Source organism: Eschrichtius robustus, chromosome 4 (genome assembly GCF_028021215.1).
Source record: "Eschrichtius robustus isolate mEscRob2 chromosome 4, mEscRob2.pri, whole genome shotgun sequence".
In the NCBI taxonomy this organism is placed as follows: Eukaryota; Metazoa; Chordata; class Mammalia; order Artiodactyla; family Eschrichtiidae; genus Eschrichtius; species Eschrichtius robustus.
Window position 1 is genome coordinate 51,717,177 of NC_090827.1, and position 23,018 is coordinate 51,740,194.

Consider the following 23,018-nt stretch of genomic DNA (forward strand, 5'->3'; position numbering starts at 1 on the left):
TTCATTACAACTTTGGTTGGTTTTTGAATCCTTAGAATAATATCTTTGATCTGAATATAGGATTCCAATTTTAACTGCTTTTTAAAAATCTTCATCAGCACCACTTTGAAAATCAGAATAGAAAGAAGTGGGTTTTTCCCCAGGGGAACAGATTTTAACTTTAAATGCATAAAGCAGAACAGTGTTCTATAGCCCACTTCTGCGGCACGGTCATAAACATAGTCCTGGACCTGTCTGTGCGAGAAGGAATAGATTCTTTAACTTCACTTGCAAAGCATCAGTACGCTGCTTGCAGCTACAACATCCAGATCTCTTTTTAAGAAACAACTTTATGTCAGTTTATTGAATCGTTCAATATCCAGCTCCTCTCCAAAGCCAGCTAACACGAGTGGCGTTTGAGAAGAATGACAAAAGGATCTTTCCTACCTTTCACCCCTGAGTTCCCAGCGCTTTGCCACCTCTCAGGCTAGAGACCTGAAAGTTATGCACCTGGATCATACCACCCTAATTAGCAAAGAAATGCCATCAGAGAACTATAGTTTTAACTTTGTGCCCTAAGCTTTTATTCAAGATAATTTTAAAAATCATCCTTGTACTGTGTAAAACCGTTATCAAGGGTACAACCTATAGGGCTGTTCATTGTCCTCTTTATAAAAGCCCACAGGGAACATTCTTCTCAGAACAATCTTAGGAAAACATCCTTGCTGACTATATAGTATGCTTCCTTTTTTATAGATAATTAAAGGCTTTGTAAATCATATTATTTTTTTTCTCCTTCTGGACCCTAGGAAGCTCAAAGCAAAATTGTGTGCTTAATTGATTTTTTTGATATAAATACTCGCCTCCCCATTGACTTTACCTTCTTGGTTACTAGACTCCTGAGCTTTTGTGTTTGTTTAAATGGCTTTATGTTTTATTTTATCTGCATCTCATTAGAAACTGCCAGATCTCTTTTGGAAGTGAGGTAGATAGATAATAGATATCAAATATTTATTAAATACTTAAAATGTTTAGAATACTGCTTTTGGAGGAATGGATTCAAAAGAAGGTATGGTTTCACCTTTGCTTCAATTTGTTTTTTAATCTATGGTCAGAAAAATAAGAGAGTATAAGCATACACACCATCTCTCGTGACATAGTCTACTACTTACCAGTAGTTTTTTTTAATGTAACTATGGTTGAGCCTTACCTTTGTTTACTGGGTTCTGTTTCTAATTCTAAATTTTATTGATTAGGCTTCCCCTGAAAGATCGACAAGAACTCAGCAAAAAGAATTTCAGACTTATATTTTGGATAGTGTGATGGACCATTTGCTTGCAGCTGATGTTTTATTGGGTAATATCATGTTTTCTTTTCAGTCTGTTAAAAGTACCTATAATCACTTCCCTTCTCTATCTAAACCCCAAGTATACCACTTTTTTAACGTCATCTTTTTCCTTCTTTTCTGTGCATTTTCCCCTCTTATTGGTATTTTCCTATAATGAGGAAAAGGCCCATCCAGCTCCTTCCTTTGAACCTGGGATAAAGGATCAACAACAGGGAGTACGAAGTTGCTTGTCCACGTTCATATGCTCAGAGGTGGCAGGAAGAGGACAAGGAAAGAGAAAAAATGTTTTTAAAACCATATTATGTGAACAGTATACTTTTATGAATTATCTAATACTTTTAAAAGTTACCGTAATATACTTACAGATAAATTACAAATGTAGCACTCTGTGAATTACCACCCAGGCAACATGCCTGTATAAGAGCACTCAGATAGAAATGCATTACCAGCACCCTCAGAAACTCTACTTATTAGTGGAATTATTCAGTTATAGGTATCTATGTTATTCTTTAGAATGGCTTTCAGGATGTAAATTCAAAGCACATTAAAATGTTTTTCCTGTATGTCTCTAGTTACAATAAAACTACAAAACTTGATACATTTACAGTGGAGCTAACATTTATATGTAAAACAATGACAATTTAAAGGAGAAGGAAAAGTAATGATTTAGCATATTTGCTGCTTCTGGTAATTATATAAATCATAGAACCTCCATGCTATAATTACCATAGAATTTCTGGTAATTATATAAATCATAGAACCTCCATGCTATTACATTATCATTTTTTTTAACAAAGTAAGTTTGCCAAGAAAATCTTTAGTGTTGTCATAACATGCAACTCTCAAAGCGTGGTGTCAAGTCAGACTTTTGTATTTGTTCTTATCACTTGAGAATCTTAAGTAATATCAGTCTTACTACATAAAGACACAAAACGAAGAGTTTTGCATTGTGTAGTGATTTAGAGTTAGGTGGGAATAATAATTACAGTCAGTTAAGGCTCCTAATTTCTAGAAAGGAGGGAGGGGCTTAAAGGGGGCATTCTGTTGGAGGAGGAGCCAGGAGGATTAGTGCTGAGGCAGTGTGTACACAGCGAGCACGCTGAAGCCACCGGGGCAGCTTGTAGAAGAGAAACGGTGCTGATGGGAATCATGGAAGGGGCGAGAGGTACCCCATGGCACCACCACCACTGATGGTACTCTGTGTTTTACAGTTCTTCTGGACCTCTCTTCTGCCTCCATTACTTCGTTGTGCTTAAAGTTTTGTTTGATGATTTGTTTTGCCCTTTATTAGTTAGACAGAATCAATTTACAACTAATAAACTGACTTAATTTTTCTCTCAAAGGGAGGCTATATGTCACTGACAGTTGAAGAACTGTTTGCTTATCACAGACTGTCTTAAGGCAGTAAGAAACTTCCCAGTCTCCATCCGTAACACTTTTATCCTGCAGAAATTATTTCTTCCAACATTTATCATGACTTCTGGCCATGAACATCATTTTGCTTAAAGTAGTACATAAGAGCTAATGGTCCTATTTCTAACGGTAGTAGATGTACTCATCTTGCCTTAGCCTGATTTGTTGGAGGGTCTGGTCTTAGGCTGGTGGACATCAATTTTCTTAGACATTTTTTTTCCTGCTGGAATTTAGGGGAAGATGCATCTCTGCCTATTACCAGTGGAGGGAGCTACCAAGTATTGGTGAACAATGTGTTTTATTTCACACAACGTGTGGTGGACAAGCTTTGGCAAGGCATGTTCAACAAAGAATCTAAACTTCTTATAGATTTTATAATTCAACTAATTGCACAGGTAATCCATTGTCACATTAGTTGTAGAGTACATGTTTTCCTATTGAAAAACTTTGCCTCGGGTGTCAAAATTGTTGGAAATAAGTGTAACTAATAAGATAATGAATGTTGACATTTTAATGTAAAGCTCAGCTTATTAAAAGTGAATAAAACGTAGATCTGTAACCATTCCCCCCCTTACCCGTGGCCCGGTGCCGGTGTGTCCAGTATGTAAAGCTTCCTCATTCTCTCAAGCTGTGGGCGCCCACTGCCTTCCCCACTGGCATTGCTCTTTGCTAACCACATAGCTGGATAGCTTCCTGTTGGTTTAAAGACCTTAAGTTAATACAATTTGATAGATTTCCATAGTATGATGCATCAGTGTGTCAAGATTTACAGAGCATGGAGAGTTGATATTAGAGGAGTATTCTCTTCTTGTAATTGAATCTTTACAAAGTTCACTGTAGTCCTTGTTCCTTTGAAGATGTCATATTAGTGTGTGTTTGTGGTACCTTTTCCGGTTTGGCACAAGTGATAAATCTTATTCAACACACGATGTAGAAAGTAGGAAATACTGTTGTCATGTTATTAGACACACACATGTCACCCAAGAATTTTTTAAGAATAAATTTGTATTTAAGCCAAAGAGAAAAGTTCTCATGTGAGATGAAACAAGAATGTCAGAAGTTCTTTACTAACATTTTAGGTAATTTTTTTTTTTTTTTTTTAGTAATTTTGAGTAGCGGTTGATCACCCTTACAAAACTTGTGGGGTATGAGTCTCTACCCAGATGGCACTTCCCCGTGTTCTCAGGGAAACTGCTCTGCACACAGATGTGTATACACACAGCACTCAACTCATTACATTTATGTGTCTCTTGGGTTCTGAACCTCATAATAGCAAGAGCTTTGTATTTTTTATCTTAGCACCCCAGTACTTAGCATGGTGTCTGATACATAATAAACCTAATAAATGTTCATGTGTGAATGATAAGCAGACTTTTTTTGTCCATTTTACTAAAGTATCTCTCATGTCTTTAGTCAAAAAGAAGATCCCAGGGATTGTCACTGGATGCGGTTTATCACTGCCTCAATAGGACCATATTGTACCAGTTCTCCCGGGCGCACAAAACTGTCCCGCAGCAAGTAGCTCTCCTTGATTCACTCAGGGTCCTGACTGTAAACAGGAACTTGATCCTGGGCCCTGGGAACCATGACCAAGAATTCATTAGCTGTCTGGCTCACTGCCTCATTAACCTGCATGTTGGAAGGTAACTCTTTTAGGTTCAGTTTGAATTTGTCTTTGACAGTTTTCTACCAGAACTCTTTGTTCTACTTTTTTGATTATATCATTGTTTTTTCTTTAATCTCGGTTTTACTTAAAACTTCATGAGAAGGGAGAAGACAAGGGTTGAATTTCTGCAGTGAAATAATGAGTATATTTTTGCTTTAATTTTCTGTATCTTTAAATTTTTTGTTAATCACATGTCACATATATAATTTTTAAAAAAGAGTTTGCTTTTCAAGTAAAGTAGACACACACTGTTGGAGGTTAAGAGGGGTAAAAAGATAAGAATGCAATAAGTAAATGCAATATATGTTAAATGGGTAAAATTAGTATTTTGCCACTGATTGCTTTGCAAGATATTTCTTTGGTGTCTGCTGGGGGCCAGGCATTGAATTAGGGACTGGGATGAAATGTGAATGAGACAGACCCTGTGGCAGGTCTTGGAGCATGCAGCCTAGGAGGGAGGATCCATAACCAAGCAATGTGCTCTGCTAGAAGCACAGTGCTTTGGGAGCACATAACAGGTGCCCCTAGCCTGGGAGAGACACCTGCTGAGTTACAGCTTGAACCTGGTTGAGGAGGAAGTTAATCCTCCAAAGAGCATGGGGAAGAGTGATGTGGGAAGAAAGAGTCATCTACGCGATCGCCCAGAGGGCAAAAAGAATATGGCACATGTAGGGAACCGTAGGTATTTCCCTGCTGCTGGAGCAAAGAGTGGTGAGATAAGATATGGGAAAGGGGGCATATCTTAGGATATAGGAGGAGAACATGTTCTTATGTTTAAGAACATAGGAGGAGGACGTTCTTAAATGAACTTTTCGTAATTTTTAGGTAAAAATGTTAATAGTGATCAAAAAGCGTCTTAAATAGTAAGATGCTCCTCTTAATGCTGTCATTTAGTTTAATTACATTTCGTCGAGTGGATTTGTGACGTCATCGCTTGAAAATGGCATTTTCATGATAAACTCTTTAAGTTCTGTTCTGTGCATCTGCCAAATGTCTGTCTGCCACTTACGGAGCTCTGTGACAGACCCAGCGTTTCCTTGTGTCTGCAGAGTAGTACTTAGTCATCACAGTTTCCAGCTGCAGTAACTTTCTTCATGTAGTTTAAACTGACTGGAATTTTTCAGCAGTGTGGATGGGTTTGGACTGGAAGCAGAAGCCCGCATGACGACGTGGCACATCATGATCCCCTCGGACATTGAACCAGATGGTGGTTACAGCCAAGATATTAGTGAAGGTAGCTATCTCAATTTTTTCCCCCCTTTTCTCTCCACTCATTTCTGATCTTTAAGACATAACCAAAAACACCGACTTGAGAAACTGCCAACATTGACAGCCGACCTCTCCATAGGGCATACCTGAACATACACCGGTGTGCCCGCCAGCATGTACCAGCGTGCTAGCTGTACGTCTCCTTGTGCCAGGATGAGCAAACCCCTGAAATTGCTCGCCCTCCACATTTCATCGTAACACCAGGAAACTTGGTGATACTTACGTTTGCACAAGCAGTAGTGCAAGTATGATACTGACTTGGCGCTTACTATTAAGAGAGCTGGCTATTGGTAGTATTAGGCCAATCACAGTAGAGGCAAATATTGCTTGAGACAGATTGTCAGTACTACCATTTTTATTCTTTCTCCCTTTTTTAAATCTAGTTTTCCCACTGATTTTGTAAGTATCGTGCATATGAGAGTCTTTGGGTGGATTGATTTCTAATTTCCAACGTTGTTCAGTTGAAAAGATTAGATAATTACAGAAGTGCTTGTCTCTCCAGCAATATTTAGTGTGGTAGTTTTGCATATGATTTTATCTTTTGTAGGTCCAGCTCTCATTCCTTCATTCATTTAAGCATTAATTTGTTCTCTGTTCTTTCGCTAAAATTTCTTGAACCCCAGACACTAAGGACACAGTGATTGTTTTCACCCCCCCAAGGAACTAACAGTCTAGAACACTGGTTCTCAAAGTGAGGTGCTCAGACTAGTAACATTGGCATCGTTTGGGAACTACTTAGAAAAGCAGATTCTCTGGCCCCATTCAGATCTACTGAGTACTCAGTACTCAGATACTCTGGGGGGTGAAGACCAGCAGTCTGTTTGAACAACCTCCCAGGTGATTCTGATGCTTGCTAAAGATTGACTGGCCTAGAGCAGGAGTCGGACAAATTAGCAAAGAGTCCAAAGCAAGATGGAATTTAATAGTAAAACCTCTAAAAATATTTGTTTACTATTTCTTTCCTTTTGCAAAATCGTCAAGAACAATTAACTTATTTGTGAATATACCTTAAATATTTAGATCTAAAATTTACTTTTAAGTGGAGAATAAGTTCTTTTCTTTTATAGAAGAAGCTAGACAATGAAATATATATGTAATTTCCAGTTTTATAAATAAAAATGTAGTCTTTTTGCTTGATATAAAGTTTTTTGCTTTTTTTTTTAAGTTTTCCAAGTAGCCAACCGCATTTTTGGTTATCTGAATAATCCTATTTTACTGAGCTGGCTATGATGTGAAGCATTTTTTGGACAGTTAAGTACTATACATCTAAGTTGAAATCCTTAGATATAAAAGAAGAAAAAAATACTAACTACCTTTATATTCTCTTTGATCAGTTGCTGTTTTTCATTTCCTAGGGCGTCAGCTTCTCATAAAAGCTGTCAACAGAGTTTGGACTGAATTGATTCATAGTAAGAAACAAACCTTGGAGGAGCTTTTCAAAGTCACTCTACCTGTGAATGAAAGAGGCCATGTGGACATAGCTATAGCAAAGCCGCTCATTGAGGAAGCTGGTTTGAAATGTTGGCAGAATCATCTGGGTAAGAAAGTTTACAGATATCATGTGACCAAGGGACTTATATGCAACTATCATATTTGGGTGCACTTTAGATATGAAATTAAAACTTTCCCCCAAAGGTATTATGATGACAGTAGAAATGAAAATCAATACAATATAGCCCATTCTAGAATGATTATGCTGAGATTAGGCTTTTCTTCTTAGATTTTTTTTTTTAATTTTTTTAAAAAATGTGTTATACATCAGGCATCTATGAGCTTGGTAAATAGTACATTGCTCACAACTTTAGTATGGTCACCATCTTGGTTATGAGTCTACATCCCTTATCTATAATTCTGAAATTCAAAAAGCCCTGAAAACCCAAGGTGTTATTATTAATTTGATGCCAAAACTCACTTGGTAGCAAAACCTAACCTATCTTTGTTTATCCTACTAGGCATTAATATTCATACATTTTGCTGCAGAAATATTAATTATTATATTATTAATTATGGTTTATTACCCTAGACCTTCTGGTGGTCTAGGGTGATAAAGTACATATAATATACAGTATATGTACTGTATCACCTTCTTAAAATTTTAAATTCCAAAGTATACACGACACCAAAGATTTTAGGTAGGGGACTGTGAATTGTTATTAACATAGAAACTGATTACAGTTAAGATAAATTTGCATATTATTGCAGAGCTATGAGGTTTCACCCAAATGTGAGTTCAACTAGTACAATAATTGTCAAGCAGCTATCCTTATACAAGATAAGTAAATATAATATCTAAGAGAGTGTCTGCATCTGTAACATAAGCTGCTTTTGATAACTACAGAATTGTGGTTTGTAACCATTATGCAAAAGTATTAAAAGTAAGGCTAATAAGTACATGGAGAAACTGTAAAATACTCTAATTTTAATTTTGTAGCCCATGAAAAGAAATGCATAAGTCGAGGAGAAGCTTTAGTGCCCACCACACAATCCAAATTGTCCCGTGTCAGCAGTGGCTTTGGTCTTTCCAAGTTAACGGGATCGAGAAGGAATCGAAAGGAAAGTGGGCTTCATAAACACAGTCTTTCCACCCAGGTACATTGTATAGTTTTATTAATGATATGATTAGAAATTTGTAATTCAAGGTTTAGTTGTAGTGTTTTATATAATACACTTAATACATGCAAGCATATGATTTGAAATGGAAATTTTCTGCATTTTTTGCTTTAAACGAGAGAGAGAAATAACTCAGGTTGTGGAGCCTTCTCCCATTTTATTATGATAAAATTGCACTATGAGTGTCGTACATCCATTTCATAACTGGACATAAGATGAGATTCAGATATTGATATATGATAAACAATGGATAATTTTTTCTCAGCTTTTCCAAACCGTCAATACTTTTATTAATAGTTATATAAATTTTAAAGCAACAGCAGACAAAACAGCTTTTTATTTTTTTATAATTTTGTTGTACATGCCTGAGATTGATTTTTTTATTTTTTTTATTTTTAACTCCTCTACCTCCAGCATTAATTTCTTCCTCATCATACTGTCTTTGCCATCCCAGAATCTTAGTGGCAGCTGTGAAAAGGGCCTGGGAGAAACCATGTGTATGAGTCATTCCATGTGTCAGGTTGGGTTCCCCAGGAAGCACACTCTGAGAGGGGGTTTAGTGTGCAGGATGTTTATTAGGGGTGCCCTTGATATTTGTGGATGGGAGAAGAAGGAAGCAGGATTGGTCACAGGGAAATGTCAGGCTACAGTGCAGGTCTGGCGACAGACCCAGCTGTGACCCAGGTGGAGCTTTGGTACCAAAATGACCTGTCAGAGTTGACCTTTACTGAGCTGAAATGGCTGAGCCTGCTTGCCTCCAAATCAGCCAGTGATTCTGGGGTGCCCACAGCTCTCTGCAGCTGAGGTGATCCCTGAAGTACTGACAGCGCTCCCAGAAGTTGTGGCAGTGAGCCCTTCCTTGAAAGGTGCACTGGGGGATGGGGGGGGGGGGTATATGGATCTGTGTCCATCACATAAGCCTCCATCAGATTCATTATATAATTAATCTTTCAGAGTTTTCTGTGGGGTTTTTTGGGTATTGTTGTGATGCCTTTAATAGAATTTTAACTAACATGGGGGCATTATTTCAAGGCTAGTTAACATTTTTTTCCAGGAAATCCATGAAATATTAAGACTCTTTTTCCACTCATCGTTAGGAGATTTCTCAGTGGATGTTTACACACATCGCCGTTGTTCGTGACTTAGTAGATACACAATATAAGGAATATCAGGAGGTAAGAATCATAACCATAATAATGGTTTGTTTTGCATTCCTTGAGTGAGAAAAGACTGTTTCCCTTGATATCTTCCTCCTGCTTTTAAGAATAAGTTGCTGAACTGAATTTATCATCAGATAATGTTTTTGATTATCCCTGCCAGCAGCTACTTTGGCCATTGGTTTTTTTTGTTTTTTTTTTTTTAATTTTTATTTATTTATTTATTTATTTATTTATTTATTTATTTATGGCTGTGTTGGGTCTTCGTTTCTGTGCGAGGGCTTTCTCTAGTTGCAGCAAGTGGGGGCCACTCTTCATCGCGGTGCGCGGGCCTCTCACTATCGCGGCCTCTTGTTGCGGAGCACAGGTTCCAGATGCGCAGGCTCAGTAACTGTGGCTCACGGGCCCAGTTGCTTCGTGGCATGTGGGATCTTCCCAGACCAGGGCTCGAACCCGTGTCCCCTGCATTGGCAGGCAGATTCTCAACCACTGCGCCACCAGGGAAGTCCCCGGCCATTGGTTTTAACATAGAAAGGCTGGAACTTCCTATAGGCAAACTGCATTAAAAAGTGACAGACTGGAGATCAGCACAGCTGAATCCTAATGACATTCACTACCAACATATTGCATGTGTTTGTTCTTAATAAAAATTAAAATATTGGAAAGATCCCTTTCTTTCATACTTAACAAGGAGACCATGAAACTGTGCATCAAAATCTCTGAGAAGTCTCTTAAAATTCTAAAAAATTAAAAGATAAAGTTATTTTTTATTACAAGTGCTTGGTGATTTTGTCAGTAAGAAATATCTTCAGTGAAATCCTCTTGATGAATTCATAATTACTCAACAACTTATTCGAAATATTTTATTTCCATGGCAGCTGAGTTATATCTATTAAAGATTTCTGAATGATAAGCTGCTAAAATTTTATGGGCATGATACTAGATACTTAGTTGTTACAGGGGATTTCCTCCTGCCAGGAACACATAAGTACTATGATGGTATCATTATAATATCAAGATTACTTCTTCAATAATCATTAGTGTTAGTTGTACAGTATAAAGGGATCTTTATTCTTAAATTGTATACTTATATTCCATGAATTATTAGATAAGCATCTAATGATTAGATGCTTAGTTTTAAGCATCTACTGTTGAAATGTTACACATTTTGACATTTGACAAAAGAAGTTATTCCAAGTCATAAATTTCCATTTAAGTAAGGTGGTTTGGATCTATCTCAGGGCCAAGTAAAAATGGTTTTCCTTTAATTTTTATATGAATGTTAAGTTCCCTATCAGAGATGCATATGTATATTCTTTACCTAAAATTATTGGAAATGTTACGGTGATTACCAGGAATCTAGTGTGTTGGCAATATTTCTTGATGTGGCTTTCTAGATTTTCTTTTATTCATGTTCTAGTAACTGTTTTACAATTGGGGGTGGGGAAGGGGATTCATCCTTAAATAACTGTCTTTATTAACTCACACTGGACAAACCATTTCCATGTATTTTCGTAAGTAATATTACCATCATCCCTGTGCCCGAGCTACAAGTTCCTTCAACACTCTGATCAGGTGTACTGCACACGCTGCCCTGTAGGGATCTTCCATGTATTGTATACTTGGTGCTAAAATAATCGCCTTGGGCCATCACTAAAACCCCACCTTCTCACAAGATCGGCAGCTTACTTCAACCATAAATAAATGTAACTTTACTTTTATAATATTGCCTGAAATGACCTGGATTGGTTTTTGTTTCCAAAGAATAACTTGGTTTTAAGGTACTTGTAGACTGTTCATTGTTGCTCGTGCTTTTGCTTGAAAACCAACCTGGACTCCCTCTTGCTAGCGTCAGCAAAATGCCCTGAAGTACGTGACGGAGGAGTGGTGCCAAATCGAGTACGAGCTGCTGCGGGAGCGGGGGCTCTGGGGCCCCCCCATCGGTTCCCATCTCGACAAATGGATGTTGGAGATGACGGAAGGGCCCTGCAGAATGAGGAAAAAAATGGTGCGGAATGATATGTTTTACATCCATTACCCTTACGTGCCAGAAACGGAACAAGAGACTAACGTGGCGGTGAGTGCGCAGAATTCAGCGTTTGTAGTGACGCTTCCAAGTCTTCCTTCTTTTCTGTAAGCGTTTTCCCTTATTAGATCAATTACGAAAAACACCTAATTTAGGAGATTCGATGAACTATAGTAAGTTGATAATGCCTTGTGCTGGCAGTGGAATGAAAAGGTACAGCAGGGAGCCTTCACAGTGAAGTGGTTTGGATCTTAGACCCTGGAGCCAGCTGCCGGGTTTGAAACCTGCCTCTGCCCCTTCACTAGCTGGTGACCTCGTACCGGCCACGTTAACCTCTTCAGCTTCTGCTTTCTTTATGCCTAAAATGGAGAAAATAACAGTTCCATCTTAGAAGCTATTGGGAGGATTAAATTAATTAAAATTAGTAAAGTACTTAGAATAGTGTCTGGCACAGAATAAGCACTATCTAAGTGAGTGTTAATAAAATAAACATTGCCGCTAAGCAGTATTCTTTGAAGAAATACAGAGCACAGTTAAGGATTAATAATAGCCTGGGTGTATAGATCTTCCCATTTATATTGAGAAGCTTCATCACTGGCTCCACGGGTATAAAACGAACAACATTTGCCCCTCAAGTTCCTTTTTATTCAGACAGGTTACCCTTCCTAAAGCCTTCATTCAGATTTTTGCACTGACCATAAAAATTTTGTCTAAAACGATCATGATCCAGGAATCATGTTTTAGCGTTCGGGAAAATACAGTCGTCCCCAATAAAGTCACTGCAAATTTGGAAGAGAAACCCTTCATGGTTTAAGTACTTTCACATACTTGACTTTAATATGATTCTCTCAACAGTTGAAGAAACTAAGATTTATAAAGAAGACTTGTCACATGTGTCTTCTAGTAAGTAGTTCAGATCATATAACATGAGACAACTTGCATTGTTCCAGTGTCTCTTTTTTTCCCAGCCAAAACCCTGGCTCCATTTATCTTGTGCTAATTGACTACACATTTGTCCTGATGCTACTTAGAATACAGGCCTTAGATCTGCTAATATATAGTTATTTAAGTTTTTTTTTTTAAGATAGCTTCCTAAAGTTTACTTTTCTCAAAGCTGTTCCATTCTGTCAAGAATGCCGTACTTGGGGGACTTCCCTGGTTAAGACTTCACTTTCCAATGCAGGGGGTGTGGGTTGGCTCCCTGGTCAGAGAGCTAAGATCCCACATGCCTTGTAGCCAAAATACCGAAAGATACCGAGACTTCCCTGATGGCACAGTGGTTAAGAATCTGCCTGCCAATGCAGGGAACATGCATTCGATCCCTGGTCCAGGAAGATCCCACATGCCGCAGAGCAGCTAAGCCCGTGTGCCACAACTACTGAGCCTGGGCCCTAGAGCTCGCGAGCCACAACTACTGAAGCCCGCATGCCTAGAGCCCGTGCTCCTCAACAAGAGAAGCCACCGCAATGAGAAGCCCACGCACCGCAACGAAGAGTAGCCCCCGCTCGCCACAACTAGAGAAAGCCCGTGCGCAGCAACAAAGACCCAATGCAACCAAAAATAAATAAATAAAAAATAAAGTAAATTTTTTAAAGAACATAAAACAGAAGAACAAATTCAATAAAGACTTTTAAAAAATAATAAAAATAAAATAAAAAAAGAATGCCATACTTGGTAAATTTTAATTTAAAGCACTGTAATTTCTAATACTAGCACACTATGTAGAAAAAAAAAATCCACCCGTATTTTTTTTTTTTTTTTTTAACTTTCGGTTTATTTATTTATTTATTTATTTATTTATTTATTTGCGGCTGTGTTGGGTCTTTGTTTCTGTGCGAGGGCTTTCTCTAGTTGCGGCAAGTGGGGGCCACTCTTCATCACGGTGCACGGGTCTCTCATTATCGCGGCCTCTCTTGTTGCGGAGCACAGGCTCCAGACGCGCAGGCTCAGTAATTGTGGCTCACGGGCCTAGTTGCTCCGCGGCATGTGGGATCCTCCCAGACCAGGGCTCGAACCCGTGTCCCCTGCATTGGCAGGCAGATTCTCAACCACTGTGCCACCAGGGAAGCCCCACCCGTATTTTTACAGAGTCCACACTTACAACCTTAATATCATTAGCATTTTACCTAAGCGAAGGAGTTCACCAGTCTGTGAAATCTAAACAGACAGTCTCAGAAATAAGTATGAACCATACGGAACTTTTTTTTTTTTTTTTTTTTAACCAGATGGGTTACATATTGGGAAACACAAGGCAGTCAAGAAATGTTAGAGATACGTTTACAAAAAAGGAAAAAGCAGGTGGGAAGGGGAGATGATTACAGATTGTGGATTTCATGCTGCTGCTTAAGTTCATGCACAAGTCAAGGTTAATCTGCTATGATGAAGTTTTCTGAATGAATAATGATTTTGGTGTTGCTAGTTCAAAATCTTTTGTAAATTTGAAACCCCATTAAATGTCCACTTTTTTTCTTATGGAATATGCAATCTGGCAATATCAACAGCAAAGAGAATTCCAAAAAGTAGAGCGGCTGCTATCCCACTAACTTCTATTGTGAAATCAAAAAAGGAGAGCAGATACTTAACGAAGCACAGTGAGCTTGATGCTCTGCAGAGCGGTCACTTGCAGTTTCCTGTATGTCTCATGACAGCCCTCTGAAGTATAGTTATGTTATTATCCCAATTTCACAGATGATAAATAGAAGCCTAGAAGATTAAGGAACACCTTCTAGGTCATGCTAAGTACTGGAGCAAGATATAATGGCTAGATTGACAGTTCCTCAGAAGTTCCTCACTCTTGAAGAAGGATTCCGATCTTTGGTGGTTTTGAGAAGTTGTCAGTGGACAGTGAATTTCTTCCAGACAGAACCACATACTGGGTCGGCCAAAAAGCTCGTGCGGGTTTTTCCATAATGTCTTATGGAAAAACCCACACGAACTTTTTGGCCAACCCAATACTAGGTTTTGTCTCTCTAATGCTAAAGAATATCTAGAACTTAATAAATGTTGAGTGAATGGACTTACCAGCAGTCTTTCTTCCTAAGTTAGAGTTTATCCATTGCTTCCCATTCAGCATTCTTATAGAATTTTCCTAATTATTTTTCCGCTAAAAAGGGCTAGAGTCAAATTTTATGGGGTGTGAAGTTTACATAACTTGGGGAGGCGCTATAAGAAAAAGAGTACAAAATTATGAATACAAAATTACTAGGGCCCCACTTCCAGGACTTTGAAAGGAACCCATGGGAAGTGATGGCTGTTGAGGTATATGGTTCATTAATTTCACCATAAATCCTCCTGTGGTCTGAGCTGTATTAAATACTGCCTCCCAGAGTTAGAGATCAGTCACGTCTTCCCTTTCAGCTCCCATAAACGTGTTGCCCTCCTTGCACCCATGTTTATAAAATATAGGCAGTACTTCTTGTGACATTACAGGTATTTCAGGTATAACAGGTGCAAACTGAAAATTGCTTTTAAGGCCTCTTGATAGGTAAAACAGGCTTTGCCTGGAGTAAGGACAAATGATGTGATCTTTGCCTTGTTTATGAAGAGCAATTATTGTTTTAAGTAACATTTAAACCTTTAGGCCTCTTAATGGAACTGAAGAAATACAGTGATGATTTAAAAGTTATTTCTTGTTTTAAAATCTTTGATATGTTAGAAATGAATCAAGTGATTATTTCTTTAGTCATTAAAGTGTTACTTCTTAAACCTGGATAATGCTACATACGGTATTAAAAAGTAGCTTACCTTTTATTATAAGTCTTGAATTTTATTTTTAACTTAGTTGTTTATTTATAGAATGTAGAACATATTTGAGTGTTTCATTTGCCACTGACTTAAAAGCTTTGAAAGTTTATCAACTAAAATTGTTTTAATGAGAACAACAATAATTGTTTTGTCCTGAGAAAAGTTATGTACATGTGGAAAATTCTCTGATCTCACATAAAAATAACTTATCCCCTTTGCACAGGGACTTTCCTTAGGGGACCATTTTCAAAACTAAAATAGCTACACTGAATTGCGCTGTAATTCTGCATTTTAAGTGGTAATGTTAGTTATAAATATTAAGATGTGAGCCTGGGATGTGATGAAAATACAAAATATGGTCGTTTTTAAGCAGTTCTCTAATTACTCTGAATCCTAAGGAATGAGAATAAAATTCCATATTTTGCCATTTAAGAAGTTATATTTAAGTACTAAAACCAGGTTTTAACTCTGTAATCCCCCTATTTTCACAGAATAATAATCTCAAACAAATTTACTATTCTTTGCAAATACCATTCTGGCGAAGACCTCACCGTTTCCTATTAATGTTGGGCTGCTTGGGGCAGAAGGGTAAACGACTTACCTCAAGTTCCTCTTCTAATTAAGGGAGTCTCATGTGGGTGCCTCCACATATATTTTTATATAATATATAGGTATCACAGGACTCATAGGAACTAAGCAACTCATTCAAGAAATTCCATTGCCAGCAATATAGAAAAATTGGAAGTAAAGGGAGTATAAAATTATTTTCTACAAATTCTGACTTTGAAAAATTTAGGTTTTTATATAAACATAATTATAATAATTTAGTTATAAAAGTTTAAAGAGAGCTATGATAATACTAAAATTATTAGTATAACATGTATCTTCGCTAATGAATGCTGTACCTTTTAGTAAAATAAGATCCTCAGTCAGTAAGTGGTTCAGTGAGCAAATATGTATTAAACCAGCACTGTGCCATATGCTGCAGGGAAAATACGATTGTGTACGTGTCAGACCCTGCCCACATTCTGGTTGGGGATATATAGTGGGCATCAGAATTGGGTTTGACAATAGTAATTGGTCATTTTGCTATATTGGTTTATCACATATCTATCCAGTGATCTATCTTGTTTTTTTATTAATTTCAAAATGAGTTGCAGAGTCAGTACCCTTCACCCCTGAATACTTCCCCATGCATATCAATAGAGTTCAACATTTGTTCATAATTCTTTTTTATTGACATAAATTTTACATATATTGAAATATATAAATCCTAAGTGTACCGTTCAGTGAGGTTTAACAAATGTGTAGTAATACTCGTGTAACCCAAATCTTTACCAAGATTGAGAACATAGATGTATATTTTCAAGATTATCCTTCAACATAAGGTATGCTTTTAAAACTTTGCTTTTAAGGAGAGAGGTTTATTAAAACCATATTAAGTATTTGAAAGTATGCCCAGTAGTTCAATGTTTGTTTTGCCAAGGGAAGCAAACATTTGTAAAAGCATTTTGCTTGCTCATATTTACTCTAGGGAAAGGTACTAGAAGTCATCTCCAGGTACAAACTGTGAAAAGGAAGAAAAATTGGAATGATTCTTGGATGTGTTACTGTCTGTCTGTAGCTGTCTGTGTGTTTACACGCACAGGCCACACACTCCAGCTCAACAGATACTGCCGCCTTGTTAGTCGAGATTTTATTGAGAATAAAATATAGAGTAACTACCTAATTCTTTAGAAAGTAATTTCTACAAAAACTTTTGGTTTGGAGGCTGATGATCCAGGCTCCCTTCTGCTTTCAGCCTTTCTGAGGTCATAGCTGTGAAGGTAGCAGAGGAAATAGGCCCTTGGGCTTTTAGGGGAAGGTGTTTTTTCACTAACAAGCGCTTAGTGATTTCTGTGGTATGGGATACTGTAGATAATAGTTTAAACCAGTTGCTTCTGTTACAAAACAGATCTAGGGATAAACACAGTAAAAGGTAGGTGGAAGGTGATAGCTAGCACTAGATTCCATTATCTGGTTTTCTGTGTTTTTCCTTTGAAGCCATATAAAGAGTTGCCTGTAAATCATCCATGACACTGGCAGCCTGTGGTGAAGTTTTGTGTGGGTGATTTTTAAGTTTGTCCTGTTCAGTAGCCTTGAGAATTTTAGTGTAGTTTCTTTTACTTTAAAACTACTTTGGATAATTGAGAAAACAATCACACGATGCTAAGTGATTATTTCAAGCAGCTTAGGATATCATATTAATTTTGTGTGAGTGCATCTTCCATATTCCATACAGTCCTCAAGAATATTTTATTTTTGTGTTGTTATTTTTTTCTGATGTGTCTATACTTAATACCCTGTTTTCAGTCTGAGATCCCAAGTAAACAGCCTGAGACACCCGATGATATCATTCTGCAAAAGGTAAAACACAGCATACCATAAAAGAATGCAAAATACTTGCAGTTTTGTTTTTTTTTTCCTTTGTGTTATTTTGTTTTTGTTTTTGTTTTATTTTGTTGTATTTTAGTGCATGGTAGACTAGACTAACCTCAAGGGTTGACTTTCAATTTGTTGTTTCTGTAAGTTCCTTAGTGTTGAAAAGTGAATTTCATTCACGCTGAGAGGTGTCCTCGTCTCTCTCGCTTCGTTCTGATCAGCTTTCTAGGGTCTGTATGCCGCTCACTAACAGGCTGAGTATTCACTGCTCTCACCGTGAAATGTGTACTGCTTCACACTTACACTAACAAGTCCCAAGGCGTGTTAGTAATGGGCAGCCTGACACTACCAACTTGTTTTTTCAATTACTCATTTAATTCTTCTAGATATTAAACAGTATATATTTTGAGAATGCAAGTGTATTCTCTTTTAAAATTACTTTTTCAATCAGAAGAAACTAAATGGAAACTAAGCGTATATGACCACTTTTTAAAATACAATTTTAATTTATTTTAATTAATTTAAATTTATATAATTGTTTTCTTTTTCCAGAAGGATTCAGTACATAATTCAGTAAAAAAAACAAAAACAAACAAAAAATGCAGTTCAGAAATGTCACAGAAATATACCTCAAAATATTTAAGGGAAAATGCTTATAGTTCCAAGTTTAAGTCAGACATGAAGTCAGTAACCAAGATGTTGTCCCACATCTGTTAATTCATTGTCTTGCCCATCACTAACTATGCTTTCATCTTTTTTAAAATGAACAATTATGAGTTGAAGATAATTGTTAGATCTCCTGTAGAGAATTGTTATAGTACAAAATTTACTACCCTGCTTTCATTTCAAAAATATTGCAGTATTATTAGTTGGTTCATCAGATCCTTCCTTCCATAACTGTAATATTTTTTTTACATCATTTCAGTACTTTCCTATGTTATATATTTCAGTTTTCATTTGCTGCATATCATTCATCAGTTAGCTTGCAGCTCTCTTCATTCCCTAACTTTATACCTGAAGTTAAAAGAAGGGTAATGGTGGCTTGAGTTAGGCATCTTTTCATCTCAAAATTGGTTCAGTATTTTAGTCTAAATATTCCTGTTGGACACTTGTTTTCTACTTTAGTTGAAAATCATTTTTTTAGAAAGGTCTTGATTAAAATAAGCATTATTGTAGACAATACATATAACTACCTGAGTCGAAGAGTTAGGCTGATAGAATACTTTCAATTAGACATTCATAGGAAAGGAAAGGTAAGATTTTTTTTTTTTTTTTAAAAAGCAAGCAAGTTGAAAAAAAAAAAAAAGATAATGTTTAGAAAGGGAAGGTCTTTAAGCATGTTTCAAACCCTGTCTTTTTCTTAATTGTTAATTTAAAGTCTGGGTCTCATTATGATCAACCTGTATACATATCAACTTTTCCCTATGGTTTTACATTTTTGTAGGAAACTTTAGACCTTAATTTTTCATTATCTATTGTTCTAAGAAAAAAAAAAAAGTTTGGGTCAATTGGAGAACCTGTTTTTATGATAAATATTAATTATTCTGAAAAGGAAATGCTCTTGTATCATACACCAAAAAGGTAAATCTTTTCTAATGTTTCTACATAATTAATTTCTTCTTCAAAATGGACTTATATGTTCTTGATATACTCATTTAGTTAGTAAGTTTATGGATCACATTCTTTTACACAACAAACAACAGGATGTTTTAACAAATTAGACACGCCAGCTCGGAGTGGCAGGCCAACCAAACAGTGTCATCTGGCCTGAAGCCGGTCGATTCCATATTGGGTCAGGACTCTCTGAAGGTCTGGGCCATTTCCAGAGTTCCAGAGAGATATGGGAATATGGGAACAGGGCAGTTCTGGGTCCCTACCTTCAAATATCTGAAGTAAGCACTCACACAGGTAATTCCAACTGAATGGATGGCCCTTTAGGCCTATTTACTTGGGGTGGAAGCAAAGCTTCAGGCTCCTCAGAAACTAGACTCCCCTTGCAGCTTGATGCTCTCCGACACTGGGCATTCGCTCTACTGTACTGATGCATCAGTGAGGCTGTACTATACTAACATGGAAACATTTGGCTAAAGATGATGTGTTTCTTTTTTCGGGAGGAACAAAACTGCTAATATTGTTGTTTTATATATATATTTTTTTAAATCAGTGCAATTTAAAAATAGAGAAACTTAACCCAAAAGACTGTGGATTTACCCTGTATAAATAGTCTATTAATTCTTGAAGATAAATTATCTGAGTCCTTTCCTTTTGTTGTTTCTTAGAAACCTGCTCGATACAGAAGAGCTGTAAGTTATGACAGTAAAGAATACTACATGCGACTAGCCTCTGGCAACCCAGCCATTGTCCAAGATGCCATAGTAGAGAGTTCAGAAGGTGAAGCTACTCAACAAGAACCAGAGCATGGTGAAGACACTATTGCTAAAGTCAAAGGTCAGCCTTCCTCTCTGATTTTAATTAAAAACCATTTGGGAGCATTCCTTTTACTTGAATCTATATGAAAATATTAGCAACTAAAAACAGTAGGGCCTACCTAACAGTATCCGTACATATTTTACTATCGCACCCTTCTTAAAGATTGATTTCTGTATCAGAACTAAAGAGACTGGCTCTTCTTTATTGCCTACAGATGAATGTAATGTGCCGTTGGCTTGATAATTTTTTTTCACTGTATCTGGCAGAATTCTCAGTGGTACCTGATATTTTAAGTTAAGGCCCTGAAAACTAAATAAATATGTATAAAACTAAAACAACCACTAAATGTGTCATTAGTGCATGTTAGCCAACAGTAAGAAATAATGGTCTTTCTTCCAGTGAGCTAAGACAGATTATTCCAAAGCTATACTTTATGAGCCTAGAAAGACATGCATATGGTGATGAATTGGACTAAAATGGCCATGGACTTTTTGATTCTGTACTTCTGCATATGTGTGCCCTCTGCCCTCTTGCTACAGCTTCTCTGTGATCTGGACCTACCCAGTCTTGAAGATACTGGTCAAACTGTCCTACTCTGAAGGCTTTTCCAACTCCGCTGTCCTCCAATAGCACTTTGCTCATATCTTTTATAGCGATTTCAGTGATTTCTTTCACTGCTTTATGTTTTCCTAAATTATAAGTTTCTCAGAGGCAGAGATTATTTCTCCTCTCACTTGATAGATTTTGGCACATGCCTAGCACAAAATGGGGATTCAGTCAATATTGAATAAGTAAATCAGTCCATTGTTTTAATTTTTTAAGCCTCTGATTTATCATAAATTCAAAAGTCTTGGCGTAGTCTATAGATAAAGCCCTAGAATATTAATTAAGAACTGTAAATTAAAAATTATTTTCAGATCTCATTGATAAAAAACTAACAGTGTATGACCATGTCAACAAAAAAATTTATCTGTAATTGTGATCGGTTTCTCCTATTACATTATACCTGTTCTCTCTTGTGATAACTATGAATTACTAAACATTTCATAATCCATCTAACATTTTCATAGAATCACTGAAACTTTTATTAGTTGAACAAAGTTTTCAGCCTTATCATTTCTTGACACTGCATCAGCAAAGTTATTGAGATGGGTCCAAAGTTGTATTTCCTGGCTATAACCAAGGTGTATAATTCACAGAGTTTGCGATGTCTTGTGTTTGGGTCATTGGCATTAACTTCTCATCTTGGCCTCATTTTCCTAATGTCTAATTGAGCTAAAACCACAAATATTGGTGTCACTACTGTGATATGCAAGATGCTATGCTAGACATAGAGTTGGAGGTTTTGATTCGTCAAACTAAAAATAAAGCAGCTGGAAGCTTTTCCCCTTGTGGATATCTCAGCAAGACTTGATCTTTCTTGTTTATTTATTATACTCTTTCACATGTGAAAATGAGGTTCTTCCCAAGGCAGAGCAGAACCTCTGATAACTTGTGTTCAAAGGATAGGTTTCTAACAGGCTGATTTACGTTTTTCCAAAATTCTTAGTGTAACCATCATTGGTAGATACAACATTACTTGTTTTGGTACAGAACTAAAGAATATTAAATTAAATGTGAGATTTAGAGTTTATTTTGAGTGCTTCCCATACTCTGGGTTATCAGTGGTTACTTTCATCAGCTGATTTTAATTTCATCTCCTGTGATTATCAATAAAATTATCAAAATGTAGGCAGTAAAATGTTAACCTATGTGGCACATTAAATTGTCTGGCCCTATATTTTTAAAAGAATTGTGTTCTTATTCTTTATGGCGTGATGATTTAATCAAATTCATTCATGTATGAGTGACCATACTGCCACTTGTAATATGAGTCTTGAAGTAGTCCTCATGGGCCCTCCAAGTAGGTGGAATCTCTTATAATCATGTTTATAACTTGCTGTCCTTATTTTTGTTTCTGATAATGACTGATCATTTATTGAGGGTATCCCCTCAGTGACACCTGCCCATTAGCACCACCACTTTTACCATTAATTATGCTAAGCCCTCTGTTTATCATCATCATCTGACACTTACTGAGAATTTACTATTTATTATGCGTGATACTCAGCACTTTACATGAATTACCTCATTTAGTCCTCCAACAATCCTCCTGGTATCCATGATAGGTAGTATTCTTGTCCCGGTTTTATAGGTGAGAAACTGAGGTTCAGAGGGGACAAATAATACTCCAAGGTCAAGCGGCTGTTTAACTCCAGAGCCTGTGCTGTTGACCACTGAACGGTGCTGCCTCCCCATACCTTCCAGAACTCTCTCAAATTGGAAATGTAGAGGAGGGACTAAATGGCTCCCACATGACCCCAGCAAGACCACATGACCCTCTTGGCTCTTATCCTGCAGGACTGGTCAAGCCGCCTCTAAAACGGTCTCGATCTGCGCCTGATGGAGGAGATGAGGAGACCCAGGAGCAGCTACAAGACCAGATTGCTGAGGGTAGCTCTATAGAAGAGGAGGAGAAGACGGACAACGCCACCCTGCTGCGCCTATTAGAAGAGGGAGAAAAGGTGCCTTACTTCTGAAAAGGAGGGACTGTATTAAGTGGTTTGTCTCCATTTTACAAGACTAGTTGAAGGGTATTTATCTGGCAGCCAAAGATAAATATTTTAGCCTCTGCAGTGAAATCAGTATTAGGCGCCCTTTTGGGTTCAACACTCTGCGTCTTTCATCTGTAGGGTTTTCTGACCTCTCTGAACACACTGAACAGCAAGAAGTTGCATCAGATATAGTATTAACAGTTGACACCTAGTTCACTGTCTTCCTCTAAACCCTTTATTAGGCTGCCACTCTTGCCATAATTCTCATTTCAAACCCATGTACACAACCCATTCAGTAATTTGGCCCAGCATTTTTTCCTATACCTCTGTAATTCCAGTAACCACACAAGCAACTTCAACT

The 23,018-nt window shown here is 37.2% G+C and overlaps 1 protein-coding gene across 6 annotated transcripts in view; it reads left to right on the forward strand.

Moving 5' to 3' along the window:
• Nucleotides 1–23,018, forward strand: part of WDFY3 (WD repeat and FYVE domain containing 3) — a 272,029-nt gene that overhangs the window by 200,457 nt on the left and 48,554 nt on the right. For 4 of the 6 annotated variants that reach the window (XM_068542705.1, XM_068542707.1, XM_068542710.1 and 1 more), the window contains 11 exons: nt 1,236–1,335; nt 2,975–3,135; nt 4,154–4,383; nt 5,531–5,640; nt 7,031–7,213; nt 8,107–8,264; nt 9,383–9,460; nt 11,292–11,519; nt 17,565–17,618; nt 19,913–20,081; nt 22,464–22,627. In XM_068542705.1, coding sequence (XP_068398806.1) covers nt 1,236–1,335; nt 2,975–3,135; nt 4,154–4,383; nt 5,531–5,640; nt 7,031–7,213; nt 8,107–8,264; nt 9,383–9,460; nt 11,292–11,519; nt 17,565–17,618; nt 19,913–20,081; nt 22,464–22,627 — 1,635 coding nt within the window. The remainder of the gene's footprint in view (nt 1–1,235; nt 1,336–2,974; nt 3,136–4,153; nt 4,384–5,530; nt 5,641–7,030; nt 7,214–8,106; nt 8,265–9,382; nt 9,461–11,291; nt 11,520–17,564; nt 17,619–19,912; nt 20,082–22,463; nt 22,628–23,018) is intronic. The other 2 variants (XM_068542706.1, XM_068542709.1) reach the window with 1 other exon arrangement.